General features: G+C 40.2%; 1 protein-coding gene across 2 annotated transcripts in view; it reads right to left on the bottom strand.

Annotated features, from left to right (window-relative positions):
- Positions 1 to 25,729, bottom strand: part of ubr3 (ubiquitin protein ligase E3 component n-recognin 3) — a 57,939-nt gene that overhangs the window by 25,192 nt on the left and 7,018 nt on the right. The window contains exons 9-30 of one of the 2 annotated variants that reach the window (XM_033617260.2): positions 25,314 to 25,493; positions 23,801 to 23,934; positions 23,556 to 23,642; positions 23,410 to 23,475; positions 23,230 to 23,319; positions 22,452 to 22,580; positions 22,282 to 22,334; positions 22,054 to 22,187; positions 21,706 to 21,791; positions 21,482 to 21,623; positions 19,850 to 19,946; positions 18,724 to 18,865; positions 17,761 to 17,865; positions 17,500 to 17,670; positions 14,648 to 14,680; positions 13,216 to 13,661; positions 11,246 to 11,334; positions 8,061 to 8,210; positions 5,071 to 5,204; positions 4,340 to 4,450; positions 3,619 to 3,819; positions 2,340 to 2,476 (exon numbers count right to left, since the gene is read on the bottom strand). In XM_033617260.2, the coding sequence (XP_033473151.1) occupies positions 2,340 to 2,476; positions 3,619 to 3,819; positions 4,340 to 4,450; positions 5,071 to 5,204; positions 8,061 to 8,210; positions 11,246 to 11,334; positions 13,216 to 13,661; positions 14,648 to 14,680; positions 17,500 to 17,670; positions 17,761 to 17,865; positions 18,724 to 18,865; positions 19,850 to 19,946; positions 21,482 to 21,623; positions 21,706 to 21,791; positions 22,054 to 22,187; positions 22,282 to 22,334; positions 22,452 to 22,580; positions 23,230 to 23,319; positions 23,410 to 23,475; positions 23,556 to 23,642; positions 23,801 to 23,934; positions 25,314 to 25,493 (2,917 nt within the window). The remainder of the gene's footprint in view (positions 1 to 2,339; positions 2,477 to 3,618; positions 3,820 to 4,339; positions 4,451 to 5,070; positions 5,205 to 8,060; positions 8,211 to 11,245; positions 11,335 to 13,215; positions 13,662 to 14,647; positions 14,681 to 17,499; positions 17,671 to 17,760; positions 17,866 to 18,723; positions 18,866 to 19,849; positions 19,947 to 21,481; positions 21,624 to 21,705; positions 21,792 to 22,053; positions 22,188 to 22,281; positions 22,335 to 22,451; positions 22,581 to 23,229; positions 23,320 to 23,409; positions 23,476 to 23,555; positions 23,643 to 23,800; positions 23,935 to 25,313; positions 25,494 to 25,729) is intronic. The other variant, XM_033617261.2, reaches the window with a different exon arrangement.

The raw sequence follows: 25,729 nt of genomic DNA, 5'->3' as shown, positions 1-25,729 counted from the left end.
TTTACTTGTATCGGCATCGGCCGATCCACGCGTGGGTTCGCGGATTTATTTTTCCCTGGCATGATTTACAGACAGGCATCCACGGGCAGCTCTGTGTTGCCGGAAGACCCTGCAGCACACATGCAGCGAATCCTACTGTGTACAGTAGTTGTTGTTTTATTTATGCTTCAGCTTAAATATTTGTTTATTTTATAAAGACATTACTGGAAGATTTAAGAGCACTGAACTCTTTTTTTTATTTGAATGTATAATAATAATAATAATAATAATAACATTCTACCTGTTCTACCTCAACTTTCCATCCTGTTTTAGTATTTTTTACTGTTCAATAAATGTTTCTTATTTTAAACTTGAGACCTGTAATATTTGTTATCGTGTCATTTTTTTGATGTAAATTGAGGGAGCAAAAGCAGTATCGGCCCCAAATATCGGCTCAAGAAAATCGGCAGTCCATAATCGGTCATCGGCTAAGGGTGGTGGAAAAAAATCGGTATCGGCATCGGCCCTAAAAAATCCATATTGGTCTATCCCTAGTAGTTAACTTCTGAAAGTAAAAAGGCTGTGGACAATTTACTATCAAATAGTACACAGTAATTTCATATTATTTCCCATTAAATATTACAGTATGCAATCACTGGAGACTACATAGGATCCCACGAAAGATTAGTGTGTGCAACTGCAGATGGACACAATGCTACTGGTTTTAAAGCTAGGGTATGGAAGCATTTTGGCTATAAGTTTAAGGGAAAAGGGACCTGTGCAAGAGCCAGATGGTATGCAAGTGAATTGCCTGTTTATTTATGGATCAGTATAAATACAGTATGCTATGATTTAAAAGTAGCAAGCAGTCACACAGAAAGAAAAATACATCATGTATAGAAATCCAAAGTTCTGATGCATTGATAATTGTTTTATCATCAAATTGTTGTAATCGAATCTTGAGGTGCCTGGAGATTTCCACCCCTAGTGTCTGGATTATCGATTTCAAAAGTCTTTGTTACCCCTGTCCAGGCTAAAACACAATCAGCAATGTCTTCAAAGGTCTCTGTTTCAGGGGTTTGGAAATGCCAGAAAAGTTGTGGGTTTTAAAATGAAAACATGCAAGTGTGGATGTAGCCTTAGACCATTAGCTCACTCCCCGATGCTCCACGACAGTAATGCAAAGGAACTGTGTGAAGGACCACTTAAAAGACTAGCAATCCTAAAATTCAGTTAGGAGGTGAAATAAATCCATACTCTGTAAGTGGAGACAGAGCAAGAGTCAATACCATTTCACTGTGGCCTAAAGTGACAAAAGTGCTAATTCCACTTTGGAAGGACACTCTTCTTGCAACACTTCCAGCAGTATAATGACAATTATGAAGCAAACACCTACACCTTCACAGCTCCCTAAACAAGACTGAAAAAAATGCAAAGCAATCCATATATTTGGTGCAAGTGCTATGCAACAGCTACAGTATTGAATTTCAGCTCAATTTCAAGGCACCTTTCTGGAGTAAAAGGCTAACAAACTCAGACTCTAACACTCGGAGAGGACATCACTGTCTTTTCGCATGGACAATCATTGTTATTCAAGCTGAGGAGCTGGCATTAAAAGACAAGTGAAAGAGCAAGCAGACATTTATCTCGCTGATCTCAACAGTCAGTGGTGTGTGCATGAGTTAAAATGTGTTAGGTGGTGCAGAAAGAGGACCTCCAAGTTGGAGGACTGCAGACACAGAGGTCAGTGGACACAAAGACTACCTAAGAGATAACCTAATATGACCAACTCATTGCTCATAACTCTGACAACCGAAGCATACACGTGCACATGCACAGCAACTGTTGAGGTAGTGTTTTGTACAGTACAATAAAGGTACAGGATAAAGCAAAGAGTCTATCAGAATACGAAAGTAGGTTTTAATGTCATTTTTTGTTTTAAAGGGCAATATTCAACCCGTCCACACTTCTTTGTGGGAAAGGCTAAAAGGACACCAAATCACATGCTGTATGTACATGTATACATTCATCTTTTCTCTTTGCTTTCTGCTCTTCAAAGGATATTTTTCAAAAAATATCTGCAGTGGCAGCAAGTGTACAAAGATGAGGAAGTACAATCAGTAGTTCGAGCAACAGCCCTAAGGCCAGCCAAAAACTGCCAAGTGAAGCAAAACCTATCATCCGGCAGATTTTCGCTGGCAAATTAGCAGGGAGATCTGGGCGTTGGCAAGATGATGGGAAGTTTACCACAGTTCAATTACACACACACTACCCACATTTTTGTAATACAAAGCTGGCTGAAAATCTGCAAAGTATCCTTCAAAGAGGGGTTCTGTTAGCTGAGCACCAACTAAACTCACCTTGCCACGGAGTACATGAAGAGGAAGTCATTGTCAGGGGAGCCAGGGTTCTTGCCATAATCCATGTATTTCTTCTGCGTGGTGTTCTTGATGTCTTTGATAACCAGCTCCATCTCTTTACTCAAGTTGGATTCCGTCTAAAATAAAAAAAAAATAACAATACAATTAAGTCTAAATTATATCTTGAATGGATTTTCGGAAGCCAATCCAAGGTAAAAAATACAAGATGTGACACACTGAAATGCATTACATAGGAAAGCAAGACTAAATTAGAGTTACATCCACAACCTCCTTGTAATGTTGTCCTAACAGTGTGTTATCAAACATGTCCAGTAGCAGTACTTGCCTTTCTGTAATTAGTTATCTGCAAAGTGAGACAATGGGATGGGTCACAACTTAACTATACTGAAATTTCATTTCCCCCTCCAGAGGCAATTTAGACTGCAGTTTGGGATGGTTGATACAACGAGCTAGTCACATAAATTTCCAACTATTTGCCTCCCAAAAAGACTGCGGACAGTGTTATACTGCAGCATATAATCATAGGAAATGCCCATTTATAACTTTTATTAAAGCAGTTTAAGCTGATCCTTTAACTCTGCAAACAGAAAGTTTAAATTAGCTTGGCTCAAAACTGTTTTCCAAACACATTCTTCAAAAAACCCCACAGGGACACATCTTCAAATTCAATAACATCAATTACACAATGAGAGGTTTTCTACTTCATTCTGCTTATGCAGCAAAAAGCTGCTCAAAGCCACCTGAATTAAAACTTCTGACTTCCACCGTGGAAGAGAGATTTTACAAACACCTAAAGGGTACGTTAGAATCAATATGTATTGTTATGGGTCATGAAATAAAGGATGGTGCCAATAGATTTGTCATAGCTGTTAACCCTTTTCATAAAATGTCTAAAAAATTCCTTTCATTTTGAAGCAAAACAAAATGGCATAGAACATTCTGCTAATCACAAGATTGGAAATGGAAAAATATGGGAGACATCCATATGGATTACAGGTTCAGTGACAGATTGTGTCACTGGTAGTTACTGACACTTCAGGATGCTCAGGATGCTTGATGAAACAGGAATTAGTCTCTGTAGTCTACAATAGAAGGACAGTCTCTCTTGCACAGAAAAAACATTTCCAGCTGCATTAACGGTCAACACTGATTGCTTTTAGCAATTATATTATTACCACCAGCCAGTAATGAGTTGACAGTGTGTTTAAAATACAGGAAGCTTTCAGTGTTAAACTCCTGGCCTTACTATAAAACTTACTGGGAAGAGGCCAAGTTTCTCCTGAAGATCTTCCACCTCCTTTACAAGCACAAGTGTCTTCTTGTTTGTGGGTGTGTGCCAGGCGCCAGCCTCTGTGCCCCGCCCGGGGCGACAGGGAAGGACACTATTAGCAAACTGTCGACACAGTGGGCACGTAAATTCACCCTTGTCAACAGAGAAACCCTGGAGGACCTGGTCGTTCTGAAAGAGACATGGAAGTTCAATTCGACCTTTACAATATAAACCAAAACTTCAAAGAGGCAACTGGCACTGGACTTCTTCAGGGTGTCTACAGGTATCAGACATTTAAATTGAGTGTTTCTTAGGACCTGCATATGCATGTGTGTGTAAATTCACAAGGATGTATATATGTATGTGTATAGATAAAGGCGTGTAAACATGTATATATGGATATGTTTGTGTGTGTCACAGTATGTAGAGTAGAGCTGGCAGTTCGGAGTTGGGCTGAGATGCCACCAAAATGTTTGAAAGTATGGCTAAACTACAGGCCAGTGGTGTCAGGAGATACTTTACACAACTGAATGCTTCCATTCACATGATGGTTATCAAACAAAGTAGTAGAAAAAGGTGTCACACAAAGAACTCTATTGGTATCGGTATCACTTTAAGGGTACTGGTACTGGTACCGTAATGTTTAAAACATTACCCCGCCCTATTAATTAGATGATTAATCATTTCATAAGGTCAAGCTTTCTCTTACCCTCAGAGACTCCATGTATGACTTGTGGCAATCTATATGCAAAGTGTGTCCACAGGTCTGAACGTAGACGCCCCCATCCCAACCTATTGACACAGACTGCAGACAAGAGCTCTGCAGAATTCACAAGAGAAAAATCACATCAATTAGAGTATGCAAATACGTCTTCAGACATTCAACCTCCTGGACCTTTTGTTTACACTATGGTGCTGATAAATAAATAGATTTTTTTTAAAGTTTGAATTAACAAACTACAATAAACACTCTATTGACGAGGCACTTTACAGCCAGTATCTTGAAACGGACAATTAGACTGCATGAGTGAATCACCAGTTTTTTATTAGATTATGTCCAATTTAACTAGTGTAATCATTTTTGGTTTGGAGTTGTGTTGCAAGCTAATCAATACAGAACGTGGGTATGAGAAGCAAATTGAAGTAGCTTAGTCAAAGCAGTTTTCAGTGAAGCTTTTTAGTTTTACCTTTAAATGATGACTCTGAATTGTTTCTGGAAATGCTGCAGATGGTATATGCTTTTTTAATCCACTGTTTGTCACACAATGATGCTACACTTATAATGCAACTATCACAAGCAGTTACAAACTGTACTCAATAACAAGGACCATCTACCATCTTACAGTCTGTTAAAGGGACTTCAGCAGATGTTCACATTGCTGACTCCCATAGTTTTGACTGAATGCCAGTGCTCTGAGTGCTACTTTCTGAGACACCTACATCTTTGAAGAACCGCTGCATGAGTGTGAGCCTGACATCATGAGCCACCCCACATGTGTCTGCGGCGTAGATGTGTTCTTCATCGCTAGTTGGTAGATTCTTCGCCTCTTTGCTTTTGCAGCGGTGTCCGAGCACTGAAAGCCAATCACACATGTCAGTAATGAATTGTGATTTGAACATAATCAGTATTTATATAAAGAAATCAAGGACTGGGACTACATGGCTGACTTATTTGTTGGTAATTTTTTAAATTAATCATTTAAATCTCAAAATATCATCAAATAGTGAGTAACAGCCATCACAGTTTCCTAAATCCCAAGGTGACTGCTTCAGGTTGAATTTTTTGTCCCACTCACAAACCAAAACCCAAAGAAAATCACCAAATGAGTGCCTTTACATGGACATGAATAACCTGATTAGGATCAGGTTTTAGGAGTATCTATGTAGTTTATGTGTCTGAACATGTGAAGACAATATCCTGTCTTCAGAAACCCAGACATGCTTGCTGGAGTGCTTCAAATGAAACCGGGATACTGCTGCATGTATATACATCTTATCCCAGGTTATAGCGAGCCACAGACTACCTGCACAGGCACAGCTTCAGCTATGTCACGTAACAGGAATAGAAACAATGGTGGCAGTAACACCATCTCACTTCTGAAGCGATGAAGAAACAGAGTTTTGTATTTCGCTAATGAAAAAAGCTGTTCACCTTCAAGCACTGCTCCCCTATCCTATGCTGTGGTAGTGACAGGCTGCCACTGGTGTGGAGGACCTGTTTTCAGGAATAACATTAACTCAGTACAAAGTGTGTGTATGTGTGTGTGTGACTCCAGGGTTTTTTCGGACCTAGTTGTATTGTGGAGTTTTGCACAGGCTAGTCATCCTGTTTAATTTGTCTTCTGATTAAATCGGAACCGTTGAAACAAGTTGTAGGAAGCCTCTGCAAGTAATTGGTTGCTGGCAGACACTCTGTGCTGCAATAAAATGGTTAATCAGCAGTACCGTGCACTGTAGAGCCGACGCACTGCTGGTTCTGCCGGCCTGAATAGAATATAATGTCTAGCCTACTGTTGTGTACAGCCTTTATAGACTGAGCTGAGTAGTGATGCGCGGGTCGACCCGTAACCCGCGGAACCCGCAAATGGACCTGCGGGTCGGGCAGCAGTGATTGTCTGTTAAATCAGTCTGTAAATGATATTCTGACATTATTGGCTATTACTGTCATGGCATCCGAAGGTACTGATGCATTGAGCAAGTGACAGTCCACGGTCATTTTCAAAACACACTTGTGTCACGCACTCCAAAAGAAACTTGTGGAAACTCTAAACAATAATTTATTGTACAAAACGGGGGAAACAAACGTTGACAAAAACGGTTCCATAATTCATATTAAATTCAAAAGATTACAAAAAAACAGCTACAAGTTAGAGGGAATAGTGATAAGGTGGTAAAACTTGGAATTGACCCACAGCCTCAGACAGATGCGCTCAAGCGTGCCGTGCGCACAAGCTCAGTTATAGGCTATACTATATTTTCACATTTTTAACAATGCAATTTAAAAGTTTTATTTTGAAATTGATTTTTATTGATAACCTACATTTACCAACAACAAAAAGACTACATTTAGCACCAAAACAATATGTTTAAAAAAAAAAAAAAAAAAAAGAATATCGAATGCCAAATTTTCATAACAAATACCTACCCATAGAAACGAATATTCCAATATCCAAATATTTGGGTACAGCCCTAGTTATAATGTTGAAAAATGTCTGTCTGTCTCTCCCAAACACCAAAATTATGTCATCTAATGTCTTGTTTCGTACTCACACCAAAGGGTTTTAGTTCACCGTCATGGGAGAGTGTGTAAAGCTACCAATATTTGAATCTAAGAAGCTGCAATAAGAGTATTTTGGGGTAATTTTATAGTACTTTTCTATGAAAAATGACTCAAACTGATTAGTCGACTACTAAAATAGTCACAGATTATTTTAATAGTGGATTAGTCATCGATTAGTCGACTAATCATTGCAGCCCTAGTGCCTTCAAAAATAGATGGCAGTGTTCAGTAACTGGTTAGTATTTATCATGTATATGGGGAATATGAATAACCTGTTTTCTCTGTGCTCATGTAAACACCTTATCCCAAATATGATCATAACCGGATAAGCCTCATAAACAAGTTATAAATGTCCATGTAAACATAATCACTCATGTAAAACAACAAGTCTTCAAAAAGCAGCAGCTGTGAAAACTGAGCAGCTGGAACCAGAGAGTGTTTGTCCTTTCTGCTTGATAAATACTTAAAGCAATTAATTGATTAGATAGCATTGAATTTTCCATCTATGGACTAATTGATCCTGCCCTATACAGTCGGCTTTACTGGTGCCCTTCAGACGCCAAACTCAGATTGTTATGCTCTTAGTAATGACATGATTTGGTAATGATAAATCAGGCACGACCAGGCATTCAACAACAATGAAATCAAAATGGAAAAATGATGATGGTGGTGTCTGGTCACCAAAAAGGGCAATTTAATTGTATGCTATTATGGACCCACTGGTGGTCACTGCTGGTTGATTTTACGAGGTGGTTCTTTTATGTTGAGGTCAGAGTCTTCTGAACCGTTTTACAAGGTGACTAATTACAAATCAAACATGTCATTTATTTAGATGACAGCGAGTGATCCTCCTCTGGATAAGACATGACCTCTTTCAGTGTGAGGCTCCATGAACAAGTGAGCAGGGAACAACATGAGTGATAAATGAGCCAAATACAATTAACAGTTAACCCCCCAATAAAAAATCAGATTTTCAGTATGGTGGATCAAAGATGCTGTGAATAACTGTTTTTGTTAAAAAGGCAAAATTGCCAACAGAGAAACAGAACAGATATGTGTGATTTTGTATGCCAAAACCAACACAGTGAACAAATGTGTCCTGTGTGAACTATATATGCCAGGATATGAGACTGAAAAGGGGATGCAGTACCTGAGGATGCTTGAAGAAGAACTACTAGGCCAGTGGGTCGGTCCTCAGTGGAGGGTCCGCTCTGGCCACAGATCACGCAGTCATAAAGAACCTCAGACTCCATCACTTCAGACGCTCCCAGGTCCATGGCTGCCTCAGTGTCTGGGGATTCTAACAAAAAAAGTAAAAATCTTAATATAAGTTTGTAAAAGCTTCCAGACTAAAACCATAAACATGGGACACACTGCAACGGCTGAAGCCAATAATTACTAACACCTGGAAAGGCAATGTTAAAGAGAATTCTGAGAACTGATGACGCAGGGTGAAAATCATCCATCTCTGTGAGAAACAAACACACTTAGAGGTAATGTGGTCTGAAAGGCTTTCCTTTAGGTTGATCAGAAACTGAGGTAATAATTCATGATGAAGAAAGGTAACTCACTGCAAGCTTTGCTCCAACTCAGGTGACACATACCACACAGAGGGGCGGCTTTTGCTGCTGCTAAACCTATATAAATAAGACCAATTGATACTGTGTAATTTTCAAAGAGTGAAATGCACTCCTACCTGCACTTCGAAGCAAAAACTGTCTCAGTGCTAAATTAGGTTATATGCATACATTTGGCGCACAACTGGCCCCTTTTTATGCAAATGAACCTCACTGAAAAAACGTCCAATTCACAAAAATCAGCACTAATAGCCACATGCTGTGACAGTGAAATTAAAAGTGTTTTCAGAGAGTTTATTAGAGGTGTCATGCCCAGAATTCCCAGTGATCATGGCAGCAGCGGTTGTAGACAGGCAAAGGCATCGTCATGCCAGGCGTGCTGAAACACTTTGTCGGTCAGGACCTGTAGGTCGTGGTCTGAACATTTCTGTTTTCTTTTTCCCTCTCCTGTTCTTCTGCCTACTGTCTTCCACCTGAAAAACTTTCTTGGTGGGTCCGCGCTGTAGTATCATGACCGCGATTTTGTTGTGAAGCTGACCTTGGGACAGGGCAAATAGGGGTTGCAGGTGATGCAAAACTCATGGTGCTATCAGCGGCTGCACTCACGTTCTTTGTGAGTTCACCTGTCAGTACAATACACAGCACTGTGACTGCTCCTTTCAATTTCTCCTTCATATTTAAATTTATACTGTATTTATCCCTGCTTATTTGATCTTATTTATTTGATGTCTTAATTTCCTCTGTACTCATGCCTCTTGGCTTTATTCTCATTTTATCTGCTATGTCTGGTTTTACTTGTTTTTGTTAAGCACTTTGTAAGTTTGTTAAGAGAAGTGCTATATAAATAAAGTTCATTATTATTGTTCCTATTATTACTATTTACACTGAAAAGAATCAACTCCAACAGCATATATCAACTCTGATCTTCTGGTGAATTCAATCATTTCTCTGTGTGGTTTTGAGAATATAACATCTACTGCCACACCTAGCACTAGAAATGAATTACGGATGTGAAATTAGTTTTAAATGTTAAGACCTGTGTTCAATTTGAGCAGTAAATATTGTGGACAAATGTCAAGCTGGGTTGGAAATTGATTTATTGCTTTTTGGAAAAATCTGTTCTCAACAGAGGTCACGGTGTTCCTGGGGAAATGAAAGATGCATTAGATGTCAACACTGCAGCTTTAGCCCCAGGCCATCCCAGTACATAGTCACCAACCAACCAACACACACATACACACACACGGGAAAGGTAAGACGACAAGGACGCACTGACTGTGGGTGTGCTGCTGTGTTATGCTTCCTACAGCTTACAGTTTTGACTGCTCCTTGAAGTATTGTGTTGTTGCCTGTTCCTAAATAATGCAGGTTAATGATGACACTGATGACTTAAAGGGGATTTTATTTTTTAGTTAATCAAGTGTATAACGTGCAGATGTTTTTGTCTGTTGACCAATTAACTGTTCTAAGTAATCAGAATTTCAGTCAACCAAGATTTTCTTTGGTCGATGACAGCCCTAAATTTGAGTAAAATGACCCTTTAATAACTGCAGATTTCATTATTTTAAAGTAAGAATGAATAAGTAGAATAATGCCACATGCTATAACGCAGGCCTACATTGCATCACTTCAGTCTTACTTTGGAACAAGTGATGCAAAGCCATCAATGCGCTTGAAGTGACGCTAGACTAAACTGAAGTTACTGCTCAGCAGGAAGTGTGCAGAGGAGGTCATAATACAGTCCTGGCAGAACAGTCTGTCTGATCACAGCAGCCATTATTCATTCACTAACCATGCTGTGTCAAGGTGGGCCCTGGGAGTCCAGCCCACTATTAGTGCTTTGATCCTATGTGCCCTCAGCCAGCAGCCACCCACACTCCCACAGGAACGCTCTCCTCTCAATTTCTCCGAACAGGCCTGCGGAGACCACAAGCACGGACTCGGCCTACTGTCACCTTGCCCCGATGGAAAAGGTATAGCAATGATAGGTTTATTTCAGCCAGCAGCGCTTTTCGTCAAGGGCTATAGTAGCAAGATGTCCTTCAAACAAAACGTGTTAATGTGTGTTGTGTGCTTTTATAGGGTCTTGTACGCCTATGTTAGAACAAACCCAGATTTGATAAGCAGATTTTGGTACAGAGGTTGTTGCAGCTGACACAGTCCTTGCTGAAGGCATAAATGCACAGAGCAGTGCAATGCAGTGTGCAAATTGTAGAGTTTCATTCTACATTTTAATCAGTTTTTCTTAATTATAGGATAAACTGCCTGGACAGATTTGGTTATTTCACTAGAATTAAACTGATAACAAAAAAGTTATTTTTTATTTCAAATTCAGACTTGAAAATTAGCACTCTACCTCACAATTTGTGATGATCTTCCTAAAAAAATGCATGATGTTTTCAAACTCACTGGATTAGAAACAAATGAGAAGTTTTGATGCACTTCCACCAAATACCTCACATTATGCATGTATTAACGATTGGGTGTCAGTAAAATATATTCACCATTCAAGGCTCGCCTGCTTGACTGTGCAGCATTAAAGTTGTAATACTGCACTTTGATTTACAACTATGTTACATCAAGTATGCCAAGTAAAGATTGAGTTAGCAGATGTGCCACACTGCTGCACCTGCAATCTGCCATGATATTCTTTGCAAACAGACTTTGGACAGTGGCTTCTGCGACTAATGTGTTAATAAGTTAAAGCTTTAAGAACCTAAAAATGAGGCAACAAGTTGGCAAGCTAGCCTTTTCTTACCAACATCCATGGCTGTTTCCATGAAACTCTTCTGCCTGGAGGCAAACTCAGCAAGCAGCTTCTGCTGTCTCTCTCTAGCCCTCTGACGTCTGGAAAAAGAAGAGTGAAATACTGTTAAATAAATCTGCAGCAATATGTAACAACAATCCAATATTTAACTTTAGTTCAAAACCACTGAAATACTAAATGTGTGTATGTAATTGTAATATAATCAGCTAAAGAAGCGAAACTTTTAACTCATTAAATTAGACTAGCAAGACTATATTGTAGGAATGTATTATATAATTTCCATGAGAAAAGACACACTCACTGTCATAAACTGACAACAAGCACTGGTCCAGATAATAAGTTCCTGGCACCTAGTTCCTCCATTTGGGAATATTAATCACTGCACTTCCACTTCACAAATGCATAACAGTGACATGGGGATAAGCATATCTGTTGTGCAGGGCATGTCTCCCCTGATCACCCACAGCATGTGCAACAGATTTGTCCATGTAGCAGGGCATACAGGGCTGTGCTGTGAAAGTTGGAATGGTTGATTACTGAACTAATATGGCGGGTTGAGAGCCCAACTCTGCAGACGTACAGTGTGAGAGCTGACTGTAAATTAAGTCCCTAATAAGAGGACATAAACAAATGCTGACAGGAGCGTCACAGCTCAATAATTTCCACTGATGGCTTCAGGGGTGCCGACAACCAGCGTGAGGAATGGGCAGCAGCTTCTCACTTCTGGCTGCCACTGACCGCACTGCTGCCTGACGGTTGCCTTGGAAACAGCACTGGTTTGTGTAGAATAGGAGAGATTCTACCTTTACCTTGTACCTCTGTCTGTGGGGTGAAGCCAACCCCAAAAGCAGGCAATTATTAAACTGTTATAGCCCATTCCATCATCATTAGAGGAGAGAAATGGGAGGCATGGACTGGTGGCTAGATGTGAGGCGGAGGATCAAAACCCACCAAGTCCAACAGCCAATGCACCCCATTTTCATGGTGGAGCAAAGATCACTACAGTGCTAATAAGAACACATATGATGATTGTGTTTGTGTTCAGCATTTTACTGGCCTTGATTTTGCCCATTGTGTTTACATGCATGTTTGTTTACATAAGAATGTCACCAACATGAGGGCAGCACTCATATAGTGGAAGAGGCACAGTCCTGATAGTCTTATCAACCCCTGGCAATGAGCCAAAAAGTCTGTTGCTTGTAGTTTTACCCTCCAACAACTTCATCCTCCACTCCGTAATTCCACCAGCCAACCACCCGGCTCCCAGGCCGTCCATCCATGGGAGCAGACTGCAGCACAACGGCTGGGTTGTGAAGGCAACTGTGGTGTTCCCAGAGCTTTGCTAAGCTTGACTATTTGTACATTAAATCTCAAACTTAGTAATTTGGGGCTACTCCTATACAAGTACTGTACATGTACTTTCTTGTTGATTGTTAATTACTTTAAAAAAAAAAAAAGTATTAAAGTTTTCTTTATATTCCAATTCCAATGTCTGTATATTCTTAAAAATTAAAAGTCCATTGCTCTTTGAAAAGGTGGACTTGCATGACTATGCTACAATCATTGTATCAGTGGCATAAAATAGACTCAAAATGACCATAATATAATTTATCGCAATTATTTGTGGGACAATATGCCTGCCAACAAAAGTGTTATTGTGACGTGCCTAGTGGTAATGTACAAAATACTTGCTTCTTGACACTCTGCACTTCCCAGACAATATTACTGGGAGTTCTTATTCAGAAAAGCAAGCCTACACTTTCCCTTAAGGGGTTCTCATCACGCCCTGCTGTTTATAAGATATGACACGCTAAGAGGATAATGAAAAATTATCACTTCATTTGATTTACACTATACCATACCATACTACTCTAGATTTTAATACAATACATTTAATGCAAATGTAAATCCATAGCGGTGAATGTTATTTAACAAAGAAGAACTGTGCATGATTATGTTACCTCTCTTCTTTATCCATGGTTTTCTTGTCTGTGGGACTATTCTTCTTTGGTGGCACAGGAGGACACACCTTTCCACAAATGTCCTGGATGCTACGCTTGATTTGGCAGCTGCGCGTGGCCGCCTTGGTGAGGATGCGCTCAATGGCTGTAATGCCATCTCCATGAGTGTGACGGCTCGTGTCCATGTCCTCCAGCCAGGATGCAGACAGGGAGTTCTGCTTGGACGACAACTTCTGGTGGAGCTTAATGAGGAGGGACAACATGCTCTCCCGGATCTCCAAGATCTCCGTCACCAGCTGAGGGGGAGTGCCTGGAGGGACCCAGCGTGTTGAGGAGCTCTTGGGCCTGACAACCTGGGCGGCTTCAGTGTTGCTGCGGTTGATTATCTCCTGGAACTTCCTCCTACGCTCTGCTACAAGGCTGAAGACCTGAGCTTCGCGCAGGTTCTAAGAAAGCAGAGAGTAAAATATTTTTAAGGAATTTATTTATTTACATGACAGTACGTATATGGTGAACATTTTGGTATGAAATGCCATCATGAGAGCAGTTGTTTTTGTATGGGTGATCCAACACCCAAGTCTGGCAGTGTTAGTGCCATGCCCTATGATTAAAGCTATATGGACACACTGTAAACACATGGTATGTAAATAAATTATTGTCCCACACATATAAAATTCATCACAGCACACAACATTTCAAGTATCAAACCCACGTCATGTCAGCAAAATATATAAACAGATAAAGAGAAAACTCCAACATCCCTTCATTCCACCTGCATCTGGGTGCTCTGGCAGAACTCTCTTTTTGAGCACAAACACAATCTCCTAAAATGACATCACTAGTAGTCTGATGGACTTTGATGGATTGGAGGGGTGCTTCATTTCCATAATCAGACAAGCACAATACACATAAAAGTCAAATTAAATGCCCGGTAAAAAAAATTCAGCTGACGTTTCACGAATACCTTTGCTGATAGCACTCAGAACAACCATATTCCTGGGGAAAATTCAAATCATCCTGATGGGCACACAAGCCTTCTGAAGGATTGCCATGACCTGACCTGACAAAAAGGACCTGAGCTGCACTGTTAAATAAACATACATAATAAAGCCCAGTCAAGGCAACATCAATCATACTGACATGCGGTTAAAAAGCATTTACCCAAACCTGCGTTTCACATGTAATTAGTTTCAGCAGTCAAGAGGGAGGAAAACTGCTGAAGCGCAGCATTACACACACACACACACACACACACACACACACACACACACACACACACACCATAACACACCAAGGCAGACATCCTTTGAAAAGCAAAAAACAAACATGTGCAAAGACATTCTGTCATAATTAAGATAAAAAGAAGACAAACGCAGCTGCTAGTGGCATCACAGCCATCAGCCTTTTTGTAGGGATGGACATAGATAGCTACCTCTCTCCAATTGCCTGAAAGACGCCTGGAGTTCTGTGGAGCAAGTACAGCAAAACAAACAACAATAACAGGGATGATATGAAAGAGGAACATGATGGTACCACACAATGTCAGAGGGTAAAAACGCACACATGTCAGGCCAGAAAATGTGAAAAAACAAGATTATTTTTGTTGGTGTAATGTGCTAACGTGATCATATTAGCATGCTGAGCGAGGCAAAGTCAGGTGAGCACCAATGTCACAAGAATTCATCTTACAGGGATGATGAACGTCTGTTTCAAATGCCATAGTGATCCACCCAATTGTTGTTCATATATGGATGAATGGATGAATTAGTTCTTCAGGGAGTTGACCCCAAACTTTGTCAACAAGCAGTGAAGTCTGATAAATAAACTTCTTGTTACGAAGTTTTATGATCTATGTATGAATGACTTATTCACAACAAATCCCTGCATGGCAGGTAACAGTATTTAATTAGTATTCCGTATGTCAGTGACTTATTTAAAGGTCCAGTGTGTAGGATTTAGGAGCATCCATGGGAAGATCGTATATAAAATTCATAACTATGTTTTCATTGGTTTATAATCATCTGAAAATAAGAATCAGTGTGTTTTCATTGGCTTAAAATGAGCCATTCATATCTACATACGGAGTGGGTCCTCTTGCACGGAGTCCACTATATTGTTCTATGGTAGCCCAGAATGGACAAACCAAACACTTGCTCTAGATAGGGCCATTCACATATTCACGTCAGCCACCGTAGTTCTCTTACACACTTGGCACACGGGAGAAGTTTCAGTCTGCACCTTCACTACTAGATGCCACTTATTCTGACACACTGGACCTTTAAAGCAACAGTTTGACATTTTGGAAATACACTTATTCAATGTCTTGCTGACAGTTAGATGAGAAGATTGATGTGATTGATGATGATTATGTCTGTAAATATGAAGCTATAGCAAACAGCCAGTTAGCTTGTTTAGCACAAAGACTGAAAATAAGAAGAAACCAGCAACAAAATCTGCCTAAAAGCACCTCCAAAACTCACTAATTATTTAACATGTTAGATGTCATGTGTTTAATCCGTACAAAATCTGCCTCTTAGCAACCTCACATTGAGGACAAGACCATCACTGCGTTGCTATGCACGACATACCCAATATGTTTATCTTTCAACATACTTTTATTTGAATAAACAGCAGTTTGTATCTTTGCAGACACACTGAGCTATAAGTACCACGTCACTTTCTGAGAGCCTCCTTGCTGGCTGGATATGTGTAACCATGGTAACCCATGCCAAAGCTGATGTTTAGCAGGTGTAGTGTTTATGTGTGTACCAATTCCATGGCACACCATCCAAATGTTTCTTTTTATATATTTCAGTCATGGTCAAAGTGGTGGAGTGTCCGACCAACAACCCTGGTGCTACACCATTAGCATGGGTAACAAAAAGCCCAAAGCACGCTGTATCTATAATAAAGCTCATTCATCATGTAATATGTCATCCATCTGCAATGATACCCCTACAACAATACACAGTATAGTGTTTCCTTAATTGCACATCAGTCAGCGGACTTATGACCAAAGTTTTTCACCTCTATAGGTATTTATTACTTACTGGTGTTAAAGAGCTGCCTCTGTTGCTGAAAATCTCACATACTGTTTTAGCCTACTATGTAGCATGTTAGTAATTTGGATGCCGCCCACGTCTTTGGCTGCACCCCTGTTGGATGTGCTAGTGTGCTGCTCAGTTTAATGCAATGAAAGTGCAAGCGACATTTGAAATACTTGAAAAAATGTTAAGTCCCTATCAGCTGATAATCAGCCACTGAAGCAAAATTTATCTTTTCACAACTTTTAAGAGTTGCTAGAGACACTGCAGTACCTCTTCTATTTAGATTCAGCCCCGACATGCCATGTGAAGTCAGTGTTTATGAATCTATAATGCTGTTCATACACTTGGTACTTTGTTTACTTTCAGCTCAGAGCCATCAATTCAAGTTAGCATAAGCGCCATGTATTGTTTTGTGTGCGAATCTGTGGAAACCGCATTGGATTGGCACTGTGCCGGTCCACCGACCACTGAGGAGGACAAAAAGACACCAAAATAGAACTGACAGCAACACAGGCTCTACAGTTATCAATTGTAAATGGCTAACCTTTGAGCACATACACAGCAACACTGGCACTAGAGTGTGTTTTTGGACACCAGATGAATTCAAGGCCAATAATCATTGGCATTTTAGCTTGTAACTCTTGAGAAAAATATCTAGGTCTTGAGCATTTAGATGTTTGGCTTTCTTCCTCAGCCACTGGTTCAATGTGCTGCCATTTGTACTGGCAGGAGGCATATAGTCAATAACAAACTGGGAGTCAGTAGTCAGTAGTCACTAGAAGTTTCACTTTCAGTAGTTTTTATTACAGTAACATTGCACTGTAGTAAGGGCTGCACAATATTTTGGTTTTTATAGTCATCACAGTATCAACTTGCACAATAAACACACTAAAAAAGACGGTGATACTACAGTCAAGGATGTTCTGAGATAAGAAAACTGTATCTATGTTTTTTTTTTATCATTGGTGCCTTTTGTGTATTATTTGTTCCATGAAAGACTTTTGGAAATAATTTCCTTTCATTTTCTTTAAATTCAATGAGCAACTTGTTGTGTTTTAGCAGTACACCTAAAGCAGCAGAGAGGCAGAACTGACTACACTTTAATATCTGTCAATTTCTCACAAGTAGTATCATTATTACAATACTCAACGTTATCATTTATTTTCTTCAGGGTAGCCCTGATTGTAGAGAATGACACTGTAATTCAGCTCAGCCTACAGCCAGAGCTGCCTCTTACCTGGCCATAAGAAGAAGCTTCACTGCTGGTGCTGGGAGGTGCCTCTCTCTTCACTTCAGGAGCCGTCTCAGGAACCCGCACCCTCACAAAGTTGATAACATGGTGCAGATTAGAGAGGAGGTTTGTGCCAGGAAACCAGCTGTCATGGCAGTGCTCCTCAATGCAAGGCTCCTGGAAGGATAAGATCCTGTTAGACACTGGTGCACACTAGATGTCTGGACAGTGAGGAGAGTTGTTGTAACTCAAACACTGATATCTCACCTCATCCGCCTTGTTGTCTTGAACCTGGTTGTCCAAGCCCAGCTCAATCAGGTACAGCACCATGCACAGCACGTGCTCCGACATGTTCTGATGATCCATCCAAATCTAGAACATATCAAACTACTAGTTTATACTGAGGAACAGAGAAATGTTATTCCCTTCTCTACTGACACCAACTATGTAACTGTTGTTATGGTTACATAAATACTTCACCCACAAAATGATATTTTGTATGTCAATTACTCACCCCATGTTAAACTAAAACTTTTTCTCTCATGCCACCACAGTGGATAATGAATCCAAAACCGGCGAACATTCTTTATCAGCAGCAGAACTATATATAAAACATCCTTTATCAAAATCTAAAGATCTAAGAAAAGAAAAAAAGTGCTAACAAAGGAAAAAAAACCACAAAAGTACAAGTTAGATAAAAGAAAAAATAATTTATAATTTTTTATCCACTATATACACCTTTTACTTATATGGATACTGTATGTGATGACACACATGGTGTGCAGTGTTAAGATATAGAAATATAGCCTAAAAATATTAATGCACAGTAAGTGGTAGAATATTGCACATGAATGGCACACAGCATAAATATAAAGGATATGAATAAGGGTATGTACACATACATGTAAATATATGATAAACAAATGCTTATTTTGTGCATAAAGTAGTCCTTTACACAACCATTTGCCTGTTGATGCTTTTGTATTTTTATTTCTCCATTATGCCTCGTCTATATTATATGGTCTGTCCATTTATGCTACAGAAGCTGCTTCTATACTGTATTGTACCAATATCTTGCAACATGTCAACATCAATTAACTGCCAAGTCATATTTCACATGCACCAATTAAACATGGCAAACAGAGGCACCTTTAATTTAGCTCAAGGAGTAAATTGAGATGCAAGTGCAGGACTGTATTATACCACGTAAATAGTCGTTGAAAGGCTCACCTTGTACAGAAGAGTAAATATTACAATGTGCAGTGTCTTGCAGTGCAACAGCTTGATTAGGCCTTTGTAACATGGATGCAGAGGAGTCCTCTCCTTGTAAGGAGGCCATGGGTTGCCGGTGTGAATGCCAGACTGTTTTAAACTAGGTGACAAAATCGTCAACAAAAGAAATATCAGAGGAACAATCAGGAACACACAGAGCATAGCAATTAACACACCCACAAGGGTGTGAGCTTGCTTACAAAACAGAATGGTTGAGCTTCCACATAAAGCAAGATGATGAGAGAAATAATGGTTTGATGAAGTGACACCTCACATTGTTCAGAATAATTCACTGTACAAAAGGTTTTCGTCTATGCAACGCGCTGCTCACTCTATTAGCAATGATGGGATCATTGTTATATAAAACCAGGGCCAGCCTGACAGGCAATCCATCATATTCAAACTGTGTGAATAAGCAACATGAGGCTGGTATCAGACTCTGAAGGTGGCAGTATGTTTCAAGGAGAAATATGCCGTAGCTTCGTCTGGTTTAAAACACCAAAACTAGCCGAGAAGAGAAAAGCATATATGTACATTTAACTACATCAGTAATCAATCTGTACTTTTAAACTATACCAAAGACAGCCGAAAATCCCTTTATAAAAATGTTATCTCCCCAACTACTATTTCAAACACAGACACATTCAGTGAGGGTCACTTTCATTATAATTAGCATCTTCACACGTTCCAGCAACCTCAAAGAAAATTAACCCTGAGGTATCTCCTTCACCTCCATGGACATGTTTGTCCTGGGGGGTGACGTGTACCACAATCAAACAAGAAAGATTTCCTCAATTCGATTACAATTTAGACTGAAATATTGATTTTTCTCAACAGCTATCTAATTGGAACCAACTTGAGCACCCGCTAGACCTGACCTTTCTTATCAAGTCCCTTCGTTGGCCAGTAAGAGAGAGAGAGGTGACCCTGCGACACTGAACGGAGCATGACGCAGGTTGGTTTCGTCAGGGAACATGAATACTCGGACAATATGTGAGATACAGTGATAGAGAGTTTATCAAATATCTAAATGATATAAAGAAAACATTTACTTGGGGAGATCAAGGCGACAGCGTTAACTTACAAAGCTGAGTATCTGTCCATTGCTGACTGGACGTCACGCCGATAGACCGTCCTGAGAACGACCATGATGGGGTCAAACTCCCTCTCCCACACCTCCGCTAGTTGAGGAAAGGGAAAGAAATGCTTTTTAACCTCTGGTGAGAAGTGACATTGATTCACTTTCTTCTCATTTTCACCTTCTCTATTTAAGTGGTGTAAGCCTGCCCCCAAGTGGTCTGCTGAGGACCAATGACACAGATCTAATGCTCAAAGCTGTCAGGCCTCACGTACGTAATATTATTCTTTTTCTACTCACATATTAAAATATAAAGTGATTGTTATGAAATACAATACATTAATATTTTCCCTCTTAATGGGTTATGCAAGAGATCTGTGACACAGGTATACACCGAGCACAAGAGTGCTTCTGTTATGTGCCACAATATATCAATTCAATTCAAACAGCCCAGTGATATGCTTAATACTGCATGGCACACTGTACCGATTTTTAGTTGATCTTGCAGTTTTTCCCCCGTTTTCTCCCAATTCGGAACTCCCAATTCCCAATACATTGCGGTCCTTTCTACTGCTAACAATACTGTTGGCCAGTGGAGGGCAGCAGTCACATATATCTACCTAGATGCCACAAACAACCAGAGGGCGTTCAGCATCCCAGTTCAGAAATGTCACTGCCTGAGTCCCTGGGCCCTAACACTTAATGTCAAAACCTGACAGCTGCTCGTCAGCATTAACCCACCAGCCACTTCTGTGACATCCCCCATTGCACTTTTCAAAAAGGTTAAAGGCCCGTCCACACCAAGAACAGTAACTATAACGATAACGATGTGAGCATCCACACTTATGATCAATAACATTCTGTAAAAACTGGCACCAAGCACTTGCTGCACACTCCGGCAGCTTAGGAAAATGGATATTGATGACCTGTTCCTGCTGTAACAGTCGTCTCCTTGTCTCCATTGATAATAACAATAACAAAACACAACTAATTGCGAATGCATCCCAGATGTCCTTCTTCTTGATAGAATCTTTACAAAGACAGATAAAAGTCTAAGATAATAGTTTGTTTTATCAAACAGCAGTGCATTACTTTTACCTCATTGATGAGGATCTCAGCAATGGCATCTGCCATGTTGAACATGACGGTAAATTCAGATGGATTTGATTCGATCTTTTATCATTCACCAAGTTGCTCTGAAAGTGATCCCAACAATATTGTTCACTACTGTTGTCGCTGCTCGAGTTAGAACAATTTTTAAAAAGATATATTTATAGTTATTGTAGGAGAGAGGAATGTGTTTGGGTTGCTCACCTGTCACTATAGGTCACTACTGGTACGTGTGTGTGTGTGTGTGTATGTGCCTGTGTTAAGGTATCTCCAGAGAGAGGGAGAGTGGGGAGCATTTACTTTATGTTGACCTCTACAGCCCTTCTGGTCCAGTTTTGCTGCAATATCTGAGCATCAGACAGACCTCCCTGGATAATCCCTTTCAGCAGCTAAATGTTGCTTATAGATAGTCGCTAAAACAGTTATAGTTATAGTTGTCATTCCTGGCATGGATAGCCCTTAACAGGTTACTTATTACAACAGACTGTTTCATAAACTGTGCCTTCAATATCACCACACACATCCTACCTTTGGGTGTGTACATGCCCTGCTGCATGGAGCCTCCAGGCTCAAACACCGGTGCCTTGAAGTCAGCCACAGCAGAGAGCATCTCCTCAAAACTACAACTCCCTGGTACAATGCCACTCTTTGGGTTGGGATTCTCAGGAATCTAAGAAAACAATCTTAAGGAAAAAGACTGCCATGGATGACCGTGTATTTTTTCTTATTAACATTTTAGTATTGAAGGATACGAGGTCTAAGAGTGCGCTGTGTGTACGGTCATTCATACACAGCTGCGAGACCATCTCAGCCCGCAGGATCTCATCATCCGTCATCCCTGTTAGTGAGAGTCAGAGGGAGAATGTGAAGAGAAAGTGACAAAGATTATAGCCGTGAATTAAACACCAATTAGCAGAACTCAGTGTGAGTGTAAGCTGTGGGGTTTAAGCCAATAGCGAGTTGTGTTTTTTAATCCGTTCAAGCAATAGTCTTAATGCAGTTTTATTTGACCATAGGCTTATTTAATTATATCATAAGTGGTTTGTTTATTTCTTACTCCCTGTAGACTCTCTGTGTGCATCGTCCGTCGTACCACTTACCCAAATGAACACGGAGGCTTGTTAGTATGACCAGGAAGGTCAGCGCTCCTTCAAGCATTGGCCTCTCCTGCTCAGAGTCCAACACAGCATTCTGATGCTGAGACGCCATGGTCAACAGGTCGACCACTTTGAACCTGTGTGATACAAGACAGTGAATACAATGCTACTAATCTGTGTTAAATTTAAAACGTAAAATTTTATATGACTGCATGTGCTGTTGGAGCTTACCTCTCAAAAACACTTGAGATAAAGTAGTCTGGATCTAGTCTTGATGCACAGACCTTTAAAAAATTAATGAAGAAAGAGAAATTCAAACAGGAACAAGAAATTAAAATAATTATTGTTAGAACAGCATAAAAGTGGCACTGATAGTTTTTTTTTGACACAGCAATACAAACCTGGAGCAGATAGATGTCTGGGTCGATCATGGAGTTGCAGAAGTGTGACTGCACATAGGTCATAGCCTGTCCCTTGATCTGCAGACCATTCCTGACCCACATGTTGCTGTGGATCTCTGACAGGCATGCCTACAAACAACCGCAAATGTTTTAAAGAAGTATATCACTGCTGGAAAGATGATGCTGTCTGTGCAGTAGAAAGACACAAATACCTTTGAAATTGGGGCAATATGACCAGAGAAAACAGGGAAAGGATTGTAGCATTTGCTTTGCTCAAAAGGTAGAAAACCTTTAACTACCAGAATGCAAGGTGCTGCACCAGGCCAGTAAACGCTCCTCCTAGTGCTTGTGTGCTAAGCCGAAAAACAATATGGCTGCCAGCCAGTAACATCGGTCTCTTATTATACAGTAGCTAAAATATGTTTCAGAAATTTTCACAATACAGGAAACAGTATGGTGCCCAATTCCTGTTCACAAACTCTTTAATTACAGCCAAACAGTGCACAAAATATGTTTCTGAAAAAGATTTTTGGTGAGAAATAGGCAATGTAGTAACAAAATCTTGGTTAATATTTGATCAGCACGGCCTAGTTTTTGACAGTTTGGTCTGAGTTTGTGTCCGTGGTGGCGGTTGGCATACAAAAATGACGAAATACAATCTGTAATTCCAGCAAAAGCCTAAAAGAAATGAGCAGGGAGATCTTGAGCTCTGAGACTTGAAGGGGATATGTACATGAATACAAACCACAAAACTGCTTACAGGCCTCTAGTGTTTTACCTGGATTTGGAGTGGATGCACCATGATCTTCATCAGCATCTCTTGGTCAGGCAGGAGGCTGTCCAGGTCCAGGCCTTGGCACTTTACAGCCTGAGAATTTTCAACCAAACAGTTAACTTTAAAAGCACTGAAGAAAGTACTGCAGAGTCGTGTCTTCAAAGATGAGAGCCTCTGACATACCTTACTGAGGAACATGGCATAGTAGCGGTGCAATGGCAGGTGAAATGTCACTTGGTTTGGAGAAGGCTGTAAGAAGGTAAGAGCCATGAGAAACACAGGAGGAGAAAGCCTGCATGTTAACACAGTGTTGTGCCTTTTTGATTTACCTCGTCAATGAAACCAATGGCATCAAACCAGATCTGCAGGGTCTCCAAGCAGTAGCGTACCACAGTTTTGGTATATTCCTGTGTCTCCTGTTGACAATTCATGTTTAACATTCATATAGGATTAGACAGGAAGTGCATGCAGCACAGGATGCTTGAGATGTATGTTCCATTAATCGTTGAAGCTCATCAGGAATGCATACAGGAGATGTGAGTGAGAGCAGTCTGAGGGTATAGACAGGACTTACTTTGACTTTGCAATGTGTTAAGAGACCCCACATTGGCTGTGCACAAGCCTCAAGCTCTGCTGCAAACGCTGCATAGTATGTCTGAGACTCAAATTCCACATGTTCATTCAACTCCCGCTTGTTCAGGTTCATACCTATCACAGCAGGGAAGGGTTTAAAAGGTTAGACAGTGACCATATGTTATGTGGCTTCTTGCACATGTGAGCAACCAATTAAAAGAAAATTTAAAAAAAAAAAAAAGAACTTTGTGTTTTGAAAATTCAGTGTAGACCTCTTTACTCCAAATGCACATTTTGTTCATGCACATACTAACATGTGTGTATTCATGTGTGTACCTGTGTGTATCTTTATTAAACATGAGAATTTAAAGCAGGAGCAGTGCAGCAGACATGCATACAATGTAATAGTGTCACTGTGCACAGAAAGTCAGCAAGAGGATACTCCAGCCCACTGTGAAAGGGTCAGTGTTATTTTTAGGGTCTTGGTAGAGTGCACATGGCAAGTAAGCAGCACCACAATCCTAATACAGTGGCAGAGTCATACACCCAACAACTCACTTTTTCTATGCGGCATTATCAGCAGAGAACAGGTGAGAGTCAGCCTCTCTGACTAAGCACACTGTTATAGAGTCTGACTGAAAATCTGCACAAGCAGGAGCAATCATTTAAACCAAATGTTGCATTTGACCTCATGTATCATTAAAAGGATGCTATGGGATCCAAGAGCAACATTGGCTGTTTCATGACCATTTGCCTCAGCTGTTAAACTTCTAATCTGAATGATCAAAGGTAGATATACAGCAGGGCACCCACAGTATCTGTCCTAGATACTCCGAAGCCCTGCCCCCACCAATTCCTGCAAATTCTGCGCAACCAATCCCCACAACCTCTCCACAAATTTGACCAATCGTTGCAGTTTACCATGAGTTTTACAAGTCATAACAATCCCCTGCATAACGTCCCCACACCCACTTCCTTCTTTCTGGTGGTGAAGAGGCAGACATGTACAACACAAATGTCTCACATTTACCTACAAAAATTACTGCTAAAGACTGTAAAAGGCACTTCCCTGATGTTCAGCACAAAAACGAAAGTCATCGATTGACAAACACTTTTCTTTCGCCAAACACACCCCGAGAACGTCTGAACGTGTCAACAACAAACACGACAAATCACCATCGCGAAGGCTATTGCATCTAGATCTATTGTATATGCCAAAAGACTCAAGTTGAGTTACATATGCATGGTTAGTGGTAACGTATGAATCACAAATTCAGAAAAATGTCATCTTATTCTTATTGGAACAAGCTGACTTAGATTTTTAATGAATTATACAAAACACAAATTTCAACTATTTTTGCAATTCTCACCTGCCCCCCAGTTTCACTGCAAAAAAACGCCTAAAAATATCACAACATTCATCACCATTTTTAGGAAAGCTGCAAGGAAATCAGGTATTTTAGGCCACAACCCCCCCCCCCCAAACAGCATTTACCTCACCACTTATGACTTACCTTGGAAAAATGACACAAAGCTCATCCACAGCATCAACAATGAATGGTCCTCCAGGAACTTCTTTGCTACACTTTGGTGTGAGAGGATGTTAATAAAGTCACTAACTAATGGCCAGTAGGTGTTGTTCTTCAACAGAGCCTCACTGCAGTTCACCACAACATGGCGACTGTTCTCTTCATCTAAAGGAAAATAAAAACAAGAGACAAAGAAACACATAGACATTTAGTTAATGGAATTTTGGCTCACTATCTATTCAGTCATTTAAAATATATAGAAAGAGACAAATGTGTGAAGACAACACACTCGCAAGTTACACAACTGCAAACCTGGCTGCCATACAGAGTAACAATTTAGTGTGAAGTACTGACAAAAAGGCTGCACTCAAAAATTCAAAATTCACTCTCATTTCACTCAG

Source organism: Epinephelus lanceolatus, chromosome 14, assembly GCF_041903045.1.
Source record: "Epinephelus lanceolatus isolate andai-2023 chromosome 14, ASM4190304v1, whole genome shotgun sequence".
NCBI lineage: Eukaryota > Metazoa > Chordata > Actinopteri > Perciformes > Serranidae > Epinephelus > Epinephelus lanceolatus.
This window is presented reverse-complemented; position numbering and strand designations above follow the sequence as displayed.